This window comes from Dipodomys spectabilis, unplaced genomic scaffold (genome assembly GCF_019054845.1).
Source record: "Dipodomys spectabilis isolate Male_0828 unplaced genomic scaffold, ASM1905484v1 ptg000067l, whole genome shotgun sequence".
NCBI classification, from domain to species: domain Eukaryota; kingdom Metazoa; phylum Chordata; class Mammalia; order Rodentia; family Heteromyidae; genus Dipodomys; species Dipodomys spectabilis.
Genome location: NW_024870744.1, coordinates 8,249,653 through 8,264,190, shown reverse-complemented (window position 1 = coordinate 8,264,190; position 14,538 = coordinate 8,249,653). Strand labels below are relative to the sequence as shown.

At 59.2% G+C, this 14,538-nt stretch overlaps 1 protein-coding gene across 1 annotated transcript in view; it reads left to right on the top strand.

The window, feature by feature from the left end:
• Ccdc187 (coiled-coil domain containing 187) overlaps window positions 1-14,538 on the top strand; it is a 50,557-nt gene that overhangs the window by 13,488 nt on the left and 22,531 nt on the right. The window contains exons 5-9 of the mRNA XM_042680890.1: window positions 1,574-2,748; window positions 2,857-2,945; window positions 7,677-8,239; window positions 8,487-8,574; window positions 10,952-11,064. Coding sequence (XP_042536824.1) covers window positions 1,574-2,748; window positions 2,857-2,945; window positions 7,677-8,239; window positions 8,487-8,574; window positions 10,952-11,064 — 2,028 coding nt within the window. The remainder of the gene's footprint in view (window positions 1-1,573; window positions 2,749-2,856; window positions 2,946-7,676; window positions 8,240-8,486; window positions 8,575-10,951; window positions 11,065-14,538) is intronic.

Below are 14,538 nucleotides of genomic sequence, written 5' to 3'. Positions count from 1 at the left end.
AATTACCTTTCAAAACCCTATGATGCGCACGCCGGCGGCTCATATTTTCAACTCTAGCTATTTACGAGGCTGAGATCTGAGGATCATGGTTCAAAGCCAGCCTAGGCAGGCAAGTCTATAAGACTTTTGTCTCTAGATAAACCACCAAAACACCAGAAGTAGACTCTGTGGTTGAAGAGGTAGAGCACCAGCCTTGAGAGAAAAAAACTAAATGACAGCGTGAGGCCCTGAGTTCAAGCCCTTCCCCCAGAAGAAAACCTAAACAAAGCTGAGTGCAGCGGCTCAAGCCAGTAATCCTAGCTACTTGGAATCCCCCAGGGGATCATGGTCCAAGGCAAGTTGGGGTAAGAAGAAGTTTGTGAGGTGCCAACCAATGGCTGGGCACAGGGGGAAGCCCAGGGCCGGGCAGGGCAGAGCTGCTGCCATCCTTGGTGGAGGACTGCAGCTCCGGCTGACCCAGGCACGGAGCCAGACTCTACCTTGACAGTAACCAAGGTGAAAAGGGGCGAGAGCCGGGTGCTGCAGGCCCACACCTGTATCCTAGGAGGCTGGGGTCTGAGGATCGCGGTTCAAAGCCAGCCGGGTCAGGAAAGTCTGAGAGACTCTTATCTCCAATGAACCACCAAAAGCCAGAAGTGGAGCTGTGGCTCCAGTGGTAGAGGGCTTACCTTGAGCACAAAGAAGCTCAGGGACAGTGCCCAGGCTCAGTTCAAGGTCCAGGACTACAAAAAAAGGGGCAGGGGCTGGAGAAGTAGCTCAAATGCTAGATAGATTAGCTGCATAGCAGGTGCACAGCCCTGAGTTCCATCCCAAGTATGAGAAAGGGAAACAATCTAAGAAACAGGAGCAGCCTCCTTGGGCTGCTTCAGAGACAAACAGCCCCCTCCCCTGCATGCCCCTGCTCGCTCAGCCCCGCACCCGCGCAAGCTGTGCACATGCTCGCTCAGCACAGCACCTGGAGCAGGCCATGTACATGCTCACTCAGCACAGCACCTGGAGCAGGCCATGCACATGCTCACTCAGCACAGCACCTGGAGCAGGCCATGTACATGCTCACTCAGCACAGCACACGGAGCAGGCCATGTACATGCTCACTCAGCACAGCACCTGGAGCAGGCCATGTACATGCTCACTCAGCACAGCACCTGGAGCAGGCCATGTATATGCTCACTCAGCACAGCACCTGGAGCAGGCCATGTACATGCTCACTCAGCACAGCACACGGAGCAGGCCATGTACATGCTCACTCAGCACAGCACCTGGAGCAGGCCATGCACATGCTCACTCAGCACAGCACCTGGAGCAGGCCATGTACATGCTCACTCAGCACAGCACACGGAGCAGGCCATGTACATGCTCACTCAGCACAGCACCTGGAGCAGGCCATGCACATGCTCACTCAGCACAGCACCTGGAGCAGGCCATGTACATGCTCGCTCAGCCCGGCACCCCGGGCAGGCCGTGTGCATGCGCACCTCCACGTACCCATCCCGACGGTGATCGCTGAGACCATGGGGAAACTCTTCCCTCCGGTCTGCAGCGCCCAAGGCCCCACCGCTGCCTGTCTTTGCAGGAGCTGATGAGAGAGCCCCAGCCGCCGAGGGCTCCCCCGGCTCCCCCTGGCTGTCCAGGCCCACCTCTGCTCACAGTGACCAGCTGGCTTCCCGCGGGCCACCGGCGACCGTCCACACCGCTCTGGCCGTCCTCCAGGACCTGCGCCAGCAGATTCAGGCTGGGCTGGAGATGGCTCAGCACCCCAGGGGCGCACGGAGGCCGAAGCCGCAGAACCCATCAGGGAGGAGGCAGCCGGGCCTCCCCAGCGCCCAGGCCGCACAGGGCGCCTCTCCCAAGAGCCCGTGGACTGTGGCGACCGAGGGGACACGGTCCTCTTTAGGCCGAGCAAGGAGCTTCCACAGCCAGAGGCCTTGGAGCTCGCTGACTGAAAGGAAGCCCAGTCTACAGAGGGCCTCGAGGGCCAAGACCCCAGACCCGTCCTTCCCAAGGCCCAGGGGCCCTGCCGAGGGATCAGGCCTGTTTCCTGAGCGCCCCTGGAGTGCCCTGGCTGGACAGGCCTATCCGCAGAAGAACCGGGCAGCCCAAGGCCAGGACTGCTACCGAAGGCCCAGGAGCCCTGCCGAGGGGCTGAGCCGAAGGCCCGGGAGCCCTGCCGAGGGGCTGAGCCGAAGGCCCGGGAGCCCCGCGGAGAGGCTGAGCCGAAGGCCCGGGAGCCCTGCCAAGGGGCTGAGCCGAAGGCCCCGGAGCCCTGCCGAGGGGCTGAGCTCCTCCGGGCGGCCTCCCAGCCCCCTGAGCCCCTGGGCAACTTATGAAGACCGGAAGGTTCACGTCTCCAGACCCTGGAGCCCTCTGGAAAGACCTGGCCTCTCCCCCAAGCCCTCCTGGAGCAGCTCCTTCCTGCAGAAGGCAGGGCCCCCTCCCTGGGGAGCCAAGCAGGCCTGGCCGAGGCACCCCCGGGGGCAGGACACACCCCGTCCCAGGCCGCAGAAGGCTGTGGAGCAGCCCCACAGCTCCGAGTCCTTACGAGACTTCATGCGCCGCAAGGCCCAGGCCCGGCAGCAGCAGGCCCTGGAGCAGAAGGCCAGGACAGCCCACACACTGGACCTGAGGAACCAGAGGCTGCAGGAGGTGTACCAGAAGCAGAGGGAGGCCATGCTGGGCAAGGCGTTCCCCATGGTCTCCCAGACGAAGCCTAGCATCGTCACCTTTGTTCCCAGTTCTGCGCAGGCTGGGGTATGTGCCTGGAGGGCCAGTGGGGGTCTTGGTCCAGCCTCTGAGCCTCAGGAGAAGGGGCTGTGGGGTCTTCTGGCCTAGGGCTCTGATGGGTCTCCTCTGCTGAAGGATTTAGAAGTCCCTGGGAGCCTGGGTTTGCAGGAGTGGAGCAAGGTGACATCCGGCAAGGTGCTGGGGGACCAGGAGGCCCCAGGCAGGTGGGTACAAGGGTATATGTGGGGGGGAGGGGCGTAAAATCTGGGCACTTGACGGCTGTGACAGTGAATCCCCTGGGGAATGTCTCCCACTGCCCAGCGCTGTACACAGCAATGGTCACCGCTGTGTTTCTGTTGAGGTGAGAATTGCCGTGAACTGAAATTATGCTTTGGGGGAAAAGGGAGTTGAACCCGGGGCCCAGGAGAGCACTGTCCCTTAGCTTGTTCACACAAGGCTGGCAGTCTTAGCACTTGAGCCCCAGTTCCACGCCTGGCTTTTTGGTGTGGGTAGTTGGAGATAAGAGTCTCACAGACTTTCCCACCCAGGCTGGGTTCAAACCACAATCTTCAGATCCCAGCCTCCTGGGGTTAGGATTGCAGGCGTGAGCCAACAGCACTGGACTTAAACTGTCCATTTCTAAATGCCCAGCTTGAGAGCGTTTAGTACAGGCCCAGGGATGGGCTCATCCCTGTCTAGCTCTCTGTCCCTTTGGCATGCGTAGAGCAGACCCACACTCGGCTCCAGCCGCCATCTCTGTAGGTTCTCCTCTTCCCGACGTTCAGGTAAAGGCGCTGGGGGTCTGGTTCGCCTTCCTAGAAGGCATGTTCACCCATGCTACCAGGCCAGGCAGGACTTCTTTCTGTTTACAACCCGCTACTGTTGGTGGGCTCTTGGGTCTCTTCCACCTTTTGGTGGCTGTAAACCTTGGTGTGCATGTGCTTGTTGGGGTACCTGTTCTTATTTCCCAGGGGATGTCCTGGGGGTTACAATCATAATCCAGAAACACACAGTCCCAAGTGCCATAATCCCTAATGTTGAAATCCCCCCCAAAGCCAAAATCCCTAATGCCTGAAATTCCCCAAATCACAACCCCAAAAGACTGAAGTCCTGGAAATGATCATTTAAAGTTCTTTAGGAGACATAGATATTTAATTTTCAACCGGGGACTGCCGTGGTGCATAGGAGCGTGACACTTTATAGGCTGCTTGACACAGTAGAACGGGTAGAACTGCATAGCATCTTTTTTTTTCTGAGCATAAACACAGTGGGTGTGTCAGTTGTGAGCCATATTTACAAAGAAATGAGTCTGAATTCAAAGGTGTGAAAGTAAGCTGATGGTGCACACCTGTGGACCAGCTCCACACTCTGTCATCTGCTTACTGCGAGCGGCAGCCCGCTCACAGCAGCCCGCTCACGGCAGACCCTTCCCAATCCTCCAAGAGCCAGTGGCGTCAAGGTACTGAGTTCCTGTGCATGTGCCAGCACCGCGGTTTGAACTCAGGGCCTGGGCTCTGTCCCTGAGCTTTTTTGCTCTAGGCTGGCATGCTGTCACTTGAGCCATAGCTCCACTTCTGGCTTTTCTGGCAGCTAACTGGAGATAAGAATCTCATGGACTTTCCTTCCTAAGCTGACTTTGAACTGTCCTCCTGAGATCTCAGATCTCAGGATCTCCTGAGTAGCTAGAACTACAGGCCTGAGCCATGGACACACAATTAATACTGAGAAATCCCATCTTGAACAAAAGCACCCCTCATATACCGAGGGAATTGCTTTTATTTATTTATTTTATTTGCCAGCATAAATGTTCGAATTCGGCCTGTGCTTGTTCAGCTGGTGCTCTGCACTTGAGCCATGCCTCCAACCCTGCTTTTTGCTGGTTATTTTGGAGATAGAGTCTGGGAGATTTTTCTGCTTGGGTTGGCTTCAAACTGTGATCCTTCAGATCTCAGCCTCCCAAGGAGCTAGAGTGACAGGTCTGAGTCATTGGTGCCTGGCTGAGTTTCAGTGGTGTTTTTTTTTTTTTTGTCTTCTGTGTCATTCTGAGGCTTGAACTCAGGGTCTGGGCACTGTTGCTGAGCTTTTTTGCTCCAGGTTAGCACTCCACCACTTGAACCATGAGTCTAGTACCAGCTTTTTTGATGGTTAATTGGAGACAAAGGTCTAATAGTTGGGCACTGGTGGTTCACACCTGTAATGCTAGCTATTCAGACTGAGATCTGAAGATCTCCGTTAGCCAGACCGGGCAGCAAAGTCCATGAGACTTTTTTTTTTTTTTTTGTGCCGGTCCTGAGGCTTGAGCTCAGGGCCTGGGCACTGTCCCTGAGTTGCTTTAGCTCAAGGCTAGGGCTCTACCACTTGAGGCACAGCACCATTTCCAGCTTTTATGTGGTGCTGAGGATTTGAACCCAGGGACTCATGTATGCGAGGCAAGTGCTCTACCACTGAGCCACCTTCCCAGCCCATCCATGAGACTATCTCCAACAAACTACTCAGAAAATTCCAGAAGCTGCACTGTGGCTCAAGTGATAGAGTAATGGACTGGGGGGAAAAAAAGTCAAGTAAGTCAAGGCTTACTTAAAACCACAATCTCAGATCACAGCCTCCTAAGTAGCTGTGATTATAGGCATGAGCTACTGGCCCAAGCCAGTGAGTTTCAGTGTTTCATGTACCCCAAAATGCTTATGTACATTGCCAGCACTGTGGTATTGTATTTACCCTGGGGTCAAATCTGCAGAAAGCACATAAGCCATTTAGAACTCTTAGAGGTCTCACACGATTTATAGCTTCATGTCCGTCAGTGACATGAATATGAAATGCACAGCAAAGTGAATTGTACAAAATGATGCTGTTTTTTTTAATGCTGGGGGGAAAATGAGAAAGAAAAGATAGCAGAGCTTGGGGTGCATACCTGTAAATCCAGCACTTGGAAGGCTCAGCAAGAGAATCACAAGTTCAAGGCCAGCCTCAGCTACACAGTGAGTTCCACGCTTGGGCCACATAGAGAAACTCAAAAGGTTTGCCATGAGAAAGTAGGTTACAGGGGTAGGTGGAGGGCGGCTGCTTTGGTTTTGCTTTTCCCGGAGGTCATGCTCATTTTCCTTTCCCGCCCAGTCAGGCTTCCCATGTTTCTAGGTGCTGCTTCTGCCTGACGTGGTGTGGCCATCACGCAGGAGGCGTACCAGCCCCGACCTCAGCACTGGGCCCCAGCCCTTCCCCCGGCTTTCTTCATGGGAATGGTAGAGTTCCTCATGTCAGGATTCAGGACTTCGGCCTTCCCTTTTGGGGTTGAGATTTTAGATTTTGGAGTTTTGCTCTTACAGGATTTCAACATCTAGGATTGTGGCCTATCAGGTTAGAACCTGGGCACCGGGGCCCAGAGCTGGGAGGGCGTCACAGCAGCTCTCTCTCTATCGCTTTTCTAGGTGTTTCCAGGCAGGTCTCTGGAAATGTGAGAATTCTCGTGACCCTACCGGTGCCAACGTACTGACTTTCCTTTCCCCTTTTTGATTTTGGTGCATGTGTGTGCATGTATGTATGTGTGTGCACACGTGCGTAGGTATGGGTACTGGGCTTGAACTCTGGGCCTGAGCTCTGTCCCTGCAGGCTGGCGTGCTGCCACTTGAATTGCAGCTCCACTTCTAGCTTTTTGGTGGTTCACTGGAAATAAGAGACTCACAACTTCTCCTGCCAGGATGGCTTTGAACTGCGGTCCCCAGATTTCAGTTCCTAGATAGCTGGGATTATAGGCTAACTCAGGGTAGGAACCACAATGCCTGGCTTTGCCTAGCCTGTATTTTAACCAATCCAAGTCAGCTTTCCTTCCTAGGCCACACGGGAATGCTGCAGTGCCTCCCTCCCCTCCCCCCCCCCACTCTGCTGGCCCTCGGTGTTGCCAGGAAGGGCTGCTTGGACACCCAGGGGCCGTGGCAGGGCCGGCCCACGCGGCAGGGCCTCATCTGGCCACGCGCCAAGGACGTCCCGGGCAGCCTGGGCAGGGGGAGCGGGCACACAGCTAGGACATGGCTGAGCCCCAGAGTACCCCTGCCGGAAGAGTCCTGCGCTGGGCTCACTCCGGAGCCCCTGGGTGTGCCTCTTGCCAGAGGCAAGAGTTGGACAGGCCTTGACCCATGTGGTATCCAGTACCCATGCCTCTTGGGGTCCTCCCGTCCCCGATGGGAGGGACATTGGGTTGTTTTGTCTTTGGTTGGTGTGAATATTTATGCTGTAGACATGGGGTGCAGATGTCTGCTCATGCTGTGCTCCCAGTACTTTTGGGGGAGTCGGTGGGTGCTGGGGGTTGAACTCGGGGCCTTATGCTTGCTTGAGCAGTGCTGTACCACCTATGCCACGCTCCCCCCACTCTTTCTGGTCTGTATTTTGGGGCTGGAGTCTTGCGTTTTTGCCTAGGCCTGTCTGGACCATGACACAGGACACTTCCTGAGGAGCCCGGGTGACGGATCCTCCCCTCAACTACTGCTCCAGACAGGGCCTCACAAACACTTTTGCCTGACCTGGTGGCCTTGAACCATAGTCTTGCTTCATCTCCACCTCCCAAGTAGCTGGGATTACAGGCGTGAGCCACAGCATCTGGCCTGCTTTCCATACTTTTGCCCAGAAGTGGACCTGTTGAATCAGGTGGTAATTCAGTCTAGTATTTGAGGATCTGGTTTCCCTCAGCAGCTGTACTGTCTGACAGTCTCACCCTGGTGTGTGGTTGGTGCGGCCATGCCCTGCCACCCCTGCCCTTTGTCCTAGTTGACAACTCACTGCACGTGGTCGGATGAGCCATGATGTCCAAGCCTCCACGCAGCTGCCTCCCGCTCCACACTTCGGCCACACACACACACACACACACACACACACACACACACACACACACACACACGTTTTGCACACAGCATCTACCATGGCCTGGCTGGGGCTGAGCGTCTGCTCACTCTTCTCTTCTGCAGCTTCTGTCTGTGTTTGAACAGAGCCTGGAACCGTGCTGAGACCCCGGACTCCAGAGGCCGCCTGGACAGCATGAGTGGCGCCCCGCTGCTGCCATCCACCGCCTCCTGGGCCCCCCCAAAGCTCGAGGACCTGCCCCAGAGGCTGTGCATCTATGTGGAGCCCTGGGAAGCTGAGGCCCTGGGCCGGTCCCCCCTGCAGTTCCATTACAAACAGGCCCGGCTGCAGGCGCTGGAGACCATGGCCGACGTCCTCAAGCAGCGCATCGACATCCTGACCGCCAAGCTGCGCCGGACGGAGTCGCCGGACACTGGCAGGAGCCTGGCCTCGGATCTGCCCCGCTCGGGGCCCGGCCCGGTGCCTGCCACCCCCACTCTCACTTCCTCTGCCTTCCCCGACATGGTTCCCAGTGGGGGAAGAGCGGCGTCCGCGGACGCAGTGCGTGTGCAGCCCCGGTCCGTCCTCCCTGCCGCCTGCTTCCCAGATGCTGAGACGTGGCCATGGAGCTCGAGGTGGGAGCCACAGAGCCCAAGCACGCCGGCCTACCTCCAGAGCCAGGCCAAAGGTAGGGCTAGAAAGGGAGACAGGAAGACAGTGGCGGTCGGGGGGTGCGAGGAGTGAGCGTGGCTGACCCTCCTGGCGTGGCCTGTGGCGAGGCCGTGGCTGGAGGCTCCTTCCTGCAGAAGTTGAGCGAGTCCCCTATGGTTCTAAAGGACTGGGCAGCCAGCTTGCCCCGCCCCCGCCCCTCCCGCCCCTCGACTGGCAGTGCCGCGCCCTCTGGGTCACTGTGAAACCATGTGCCCCTCCCAAAGACATCCCGGACGAGGATGAGTGGGAGCTGGAGAAGAGGCCGCGGGGGGCGTCAGCCCCGCTCCAAGCCCTCAGCACCTACACACGGAGGTGAGTCCCGCATAGTGCACCTCCGCCGCCATGACCGCCACCCAGGCTGCCTGCCTCCAGATCCCAGAACCAAGCCCGGCGCCGGAGGCCCACGCCTGTCATCCTAGCTACTCAGGAGGCTGAGAGCTGAGGATCGCAGTTCAAAGCCAGCCCGAGCAGGAAAGTCTGTGAAACTCTTATCTCCTAATAACCACAAAAAGCCCTAAGTGGAGCTGTGGCTCAAAGTGGTAAAGCTCAGAGACCCCGAGTTTAAGCCCCAGGATCTGGAAAAAATAAATCCCAGAATTGTGTCCAGAGAGGCACAGAGGGAGGCGTTTCTGGGGATGGCTGGCCACGTGTGGGCCTGTTGTGGGGGGTGGGGGACACCCGACATGGCTTCACCCTGGCGGCCTTGCTTGGCAGCCCCTTTGCCGGCTCGGAGGCCACCCCTCCCCCAAAGAGGGGCCCAGCCAGGCTGAGCCAAGCACCTGCTTCAGTGAGGGTTGGTACTGCTTAAGGCTGCCATGGCCCCCGGCCCGGGGCAGGGAGCTGGTGTGCCCGCTAGGATCACCTAGGATGGGGGATTGAGCGAGTCAGGGTTGAACCCCAGCTGTCAGCTGACCTGGAGTACAGTCATGCCCCAGCCTCAGAGGCTCCCAGGGAAGCGCAGGAACAGGGAAGGGCACTGAGCCTGTTCTACTTCCCATCTTTCCTGCTGCACGCCCTCTTTGATCTTTGAGAACCTTTTTCTCTTTGGTTCTGGGGACTGTGTCCTGCTTGACTCTCTGTGGCCTGTAGAGGGCAGCATTGGGCTGGGCTTCCCCATCCCACAGCAAGCAGGCTCTGAGGTGGGCAAGGGTGTGGGGTGGAGAATTTCTGGAGAGGATCTAGGAAGGGGGGGGGGGAATCTGTCCCCAGCAGGCCAGGCCCAGAAGGTCCATGTGTTCCCCGCCCATCACCGAGGAGTCTGAGGGCAGAACCGTGGCTGGGCCTTCTGTCCCCAAGTTCCCCACCACCTAGGCAGGAGAGACAGGACCAGCACCCCAGGATGAGGCTCTGGAAGAGCAGGGACTAGGGTGTGGAGACAGATGTGGGGGCTGTTCTGAGTGCTCTTACGCTGAGGCCGGCGGGCCTGCCAGCTCTCCCCTGGGGGGGCAGCATTAGGGCCTGCCAGCTCTCCCCTGGGGGGCAGCGTTAGGTCCTGCCAGCTCTCCCCTGGGGGGCAGCGTTAGGTCCTGCCAGCTCTCCCCTGGGGGGCAGCGTTAGGTCCTGCCAGCTCTCCCCTGGGGAGCAGCGTTAGGGCCTGCCAGCTCTCCCCTGGGGGACAGCGTTTCCTCCTCCTCCCTGCCCTCTCCCCCAGCACCTGGTCCATGCTGCCTCTCAGTCCGGCTTCTGGCCTGCACGGGGCACCTCCTCCACACCCCCGGGCACAGCGCTTTGGACCACAGCCGTCTGCCAGCTCGGCCCCAGGAGCCCTACCCCTCAGGACTGTCTCCTGTTTCCTGGAAGCTTCTTCCATTCTGTATTCTCAGGGTCCCACATAGCCCCTCGCAGTCTTAACACAGACCGCATGTGGAGAGGGGGTCACGCCACACCCCACGGAGCCACACCACACCTGCCACCACTGTGCCCACCACATGTCACCCCAACTGTAGCAGGTGTGCCCTGTGGTGCCTGGACGCAGGAGTGGGTGGCATCTTGGGTGACTCAGTGGGTCCAGGGTCACTGTGACAGGGACAGGAGGTGCCTGGGAGGAAGCAGGGCGAGGTGGGGCACTGCTAACCACCCACCCACGCCCGCCACGGGGCCCTGGGCCTGAGATCCTCCAACCCCAGCCGCTGCTGAACGCAGGCCAGCAGCTCCCACCCATCTTGGCGGCTGCCACCTGGGAAGGGTCCAGCGCCACACCTGTCTCCTAACCCTTAGAGCAGGTGCAGGGCAGGCTGCCTTCCCACGTCCATCCAGGCCTTGGTCTGTGGCTATGGCTGGGGGTCCCAGACAGGTCAGGCTTGCCCTCTCTGGCTCTCCAAAGGGCGGTCACAGCACCAGGCTAGAGATCGGGATTGAGTTGGAGCAAAGCTGAAGCCAAGCCCTCGTTTTGCTTTAGGTTGGTAGGCAGTGCCCTGAGCAGCTGGCAGGGGTGCTAGGACGGCCAGACTGGCAAAGGAGGCTCTGATTCCAGGGAAGCACAGAGCGGATCCCCCTGCCCCTGCTGGAGTGCTGCGGTAGGGGCTCTGCTAGCTCTGCTCACAGGTCCTGGGTCACAGGTCACAGGCCTGTTCCCTGCCAGGGTCCCACCCTGGACACACCACCCAGAAGGCCAGATTCCCGCTGAGTGAGGACGCTGCCCCCGAGCCCCAGGGCTCGCAGCTCTGCTCACTGTGCGTTGTGTCTCCAGCTCCTCCAGGACACCAGCCACAGTGAACCCCACCAGCTCCTCCCTGTGGCTGGAGGAAGTGCCATCAGCCAGAGCAGCAGGCTTGGTAACGCCCTGGACGGGCCGGAGCTGCGGTAAGGACCAGACGGCGGACAGACCCTGGGCTGGCTGGTCGGGTAGCCAGAGGGGCCCACTGGGGACCCCTTCCACCGCCTAGTGTGAGCTGGCCCTGCAGGGCAGAGATCCTTTTCTACGTGGACTGCATCCACACTTCGATTAAAGTGTTTTGGAGGCTTTTGGCCCCGCTGCCCACCCTGTCCTGTCCAGTTGTGGTGCGGGTCGTCGAGAAAGCGATGCCTGGTCCGGGAGCCTGGCTTGTGCGGCCATCCCTAAATCCATCACTGGATTTTCTGGCTAATTAAATTACAGCCAGGGCTTAAGAGCCGCTGCTGGCATGGGTACAGGGAACCCCCAGCTGCCTGCAGGACCACCTTGGTCCTATAAATCCTGGCCCTGGCGAGGCCCGTGGCTGTGGTGGGGTGGGCAGAGGCGGAGAGCTGAGGCTGGCGTGGCTTCCAGCCATTGTGTCTACTCGAGTGACTCACGGTTTCATCCTTGTCTGGATTCTCTTTGAAAGAGCAGGTTTTGAACAAGAATATGCTAGCAATTTGCGATCCTGTAATCCTCAAATTCTGGGTTGTGAGTTCCAGATCAGCCTGGGCTATGTAGTGAGGCCTAGCCTCAAACAATACACACACACACACACACACACACACACACACACACACACACACACACACACACACACACACACACCCCACCCCCCACACAAAGACATGGTCACATCCAGCTGTGGAAGATGATGCCTGGTGTACATTGAGAGTAAATGCCACCCCCAGCCCTGCCCCAGACCCCCAAACCCACCAGAGCAGCTCTGGGAGCACTCCACATTCCACACAGGGCGGGCTGTGAGGCCTGGGGGGCTGGGGGTGGAGGAAGCCTGGAGGAGGTAGCCGAGCCCCAGGGCTTCGCTCCAGGACCTGGTCTCAGTACTGGCTGGCGTTGTGGGCCTGCTCTAGCGTGGTGTATGGGCGGCCTGCTGGGCTTGCGCCGCGTGCGTATGGGCGTAGACAGGTGGGCACAGGGGGGCCCCTTGCCTCTGGCTCCTGGAGATCCTTCAGTGAGGCAGCTGGAAGGACTGCACGCCCGGGCTGCAGGGGTGCACAGAGCCTTCGGGGGAGGTGGGATTTGTCTTGCACACACACGCTCACATGTGTGCATGCACACACCCCGCCCACAGTCACCAAGCGCTGCTGCATATCTGGCACTGGCTAGACAGAACCTCACAGTGCCGTGTGTGAGGGGTGCAGGCAGAAGCAAGAAGAGCAGGTGAAAACCCACGGCCCTTCGACGGCTGGGCCGGAAGGGACAGCATGCACGTGCTGGTGGGCCTCGCCTGCCTTGGTCTGTAACACACTCGAGACAGTGATGTAGACAGAAGGGAGCTTTCCTGGCTCATAGCTCAGGGGCTTCGGGGGGCCTCCGGCCGCCTGGTCACACGTCGCCCTCACCCCGAGCTTGGAGACAGCACCGGCAGAACGGGTGGAACCCTGGCGCCCGGGCGCCTCCCATCCCATTACCATGGCAATCAGATGCCAACCTGGCTTTGGGAGGTGACATCCAATCAGAGCACCGCCCAGCGGGCAGTGAGCTGCCCGGGCCGGCCCAGTCCTGAGTTTGCCAGCTTCTGCTTGAGCTCAGGGCCGGCCATGGTGTTGGGTCGAGGACCCTTCCTGACCACAGCGGTGGGCACCCGGCCAGGCTCTTCCAGAGGGGTGGATGGCGGCCACACCAGGGCCCCGTCCTCACAGAGGGCAGCCCTCGGACTTACCTCTCAGCCTCATTCACCACCCACTGGGCGGAAGGGGCCAACAGCCCTACTGACAGTGACTCCAGCTCCCACAGGAAACAGCACCCAGCTGTCACAGGAAACAGCACCCAGCTCCCACAGGAAACAGCACCCAGCTCCCACAGGAAACAGCACCTGGCTCTCACAGGAAACAGCACCCAGCTCCCACAGGAAACAGCACCCGGCTCCCACAGGAAACAGCACCCGGCTCCCACAGGAAACAGCACCCGGCTCTCACAGGAAACAGCACCCAGCTCCCACAGGAAACAGCACCCAGCTCTCACACAGGAAACAGCACCCGGCTCCCACAGGAAACAGCACCCGGCTCCCACAGGAAACAGCACCCGGCTCCCACAGGAAACAGCACCCGGCTCCCACAGGAAACAGCACCCGGCTCCCACAGGAAACAGCACCCAGCTCCCACAGGAAACAGCACCCGGCTCCCACGGGAAACAGCACCCGGCTCCCACGGGAAACAGTACCCGGCTGTCACAGGAAACGGCACCCGGCTCTCACAGGAAACAGCACCCGGCTCCCACAGGAAACAGCACCCGGCTCCCACAGGAAACAGCACCCAGCTCCCACAGGAAACAGCACCCGGCTCCCACAGGAACAGCACCCAGCTGTCACAGGAAACAGCACCCAGCTGTCACAGGAAACAGCACCCAGCTCCCACAGGAAACAGCACCCAGCTGTCACAGGAAACAGCACCCGGCTCCCACGGGAAACAGCACCCAGCTCCCACAGGAAACAGCACCCAGCTCCCACAGGAAACAGCACCCGGCTCCCACGGGAAACAGCACCCGGCTCCCACGGGAAACAGCACCCGGCTCCCACGGGAAACAGCACCCGGCTCCCACGGGAAACAGCACCCGGCTCCCACAGGAAACAGCACCCAGCTCCCACAGGAAACAGCACCCAGCTGTCACGGGAAACAGCACCCGGCTCCCACAGGAAACAGCACCCGGCTCTCACAGGAACAGCACCCAGCTGTCACAGGAAACAGCACCCAGCTCACACAGGAAACAGCACCCAGCTCCCACAGGAAACAGCACCCAGCTGTCACGGGAAACAGCACCCAGCTTCCACGGGAAACAGCACCTGGCTCTCACACAGGAAACAGCACCCAGCTCCCACAGGAAACAGCACCCGGCTCTCAGGCATAGGAAACAGCACCCGGCTGTCACAGGAAACAGCACCCAGCTCCCACAGGAAACAGCACCCAGCTCCCACAGGAAACAGCACCCGGCTCTCACGGGAAACAGCACCCGGCTCTCACGGGAAACAGCACCCAGCTCCCACGGGAAACAGCACCCAGCTCCCACAGGAAACAGCACCCAGCTCCCACAGGAAACAGCACCCAGCTCCCACAGGAAACAGCACCCAGCTCTCACACAGGAAATAGCACCAGGCTCTCACACAGGAAATAGCATCTAGCTCCCACAGGAAACAGCACCCAGCTCTCACACAGGAAACAGCACCCGGCTCTCACACAGGAAATAGCACCAGGCTCTCACACAGGAAACAGCACCCAGCTCCCACAGGAAACAGCACCCAGCTCTCACACAGGAAACAGCACCCGGCTCTCACACAGGAAATAGCACCTGGCTCTCATGCACAGTGGGTCTCCCCTGCCCATGGGGGGAGGCTAGCTATTCCCGAGCCACTCACACCCAAGCCCCTCCTCACACTCAAGCCC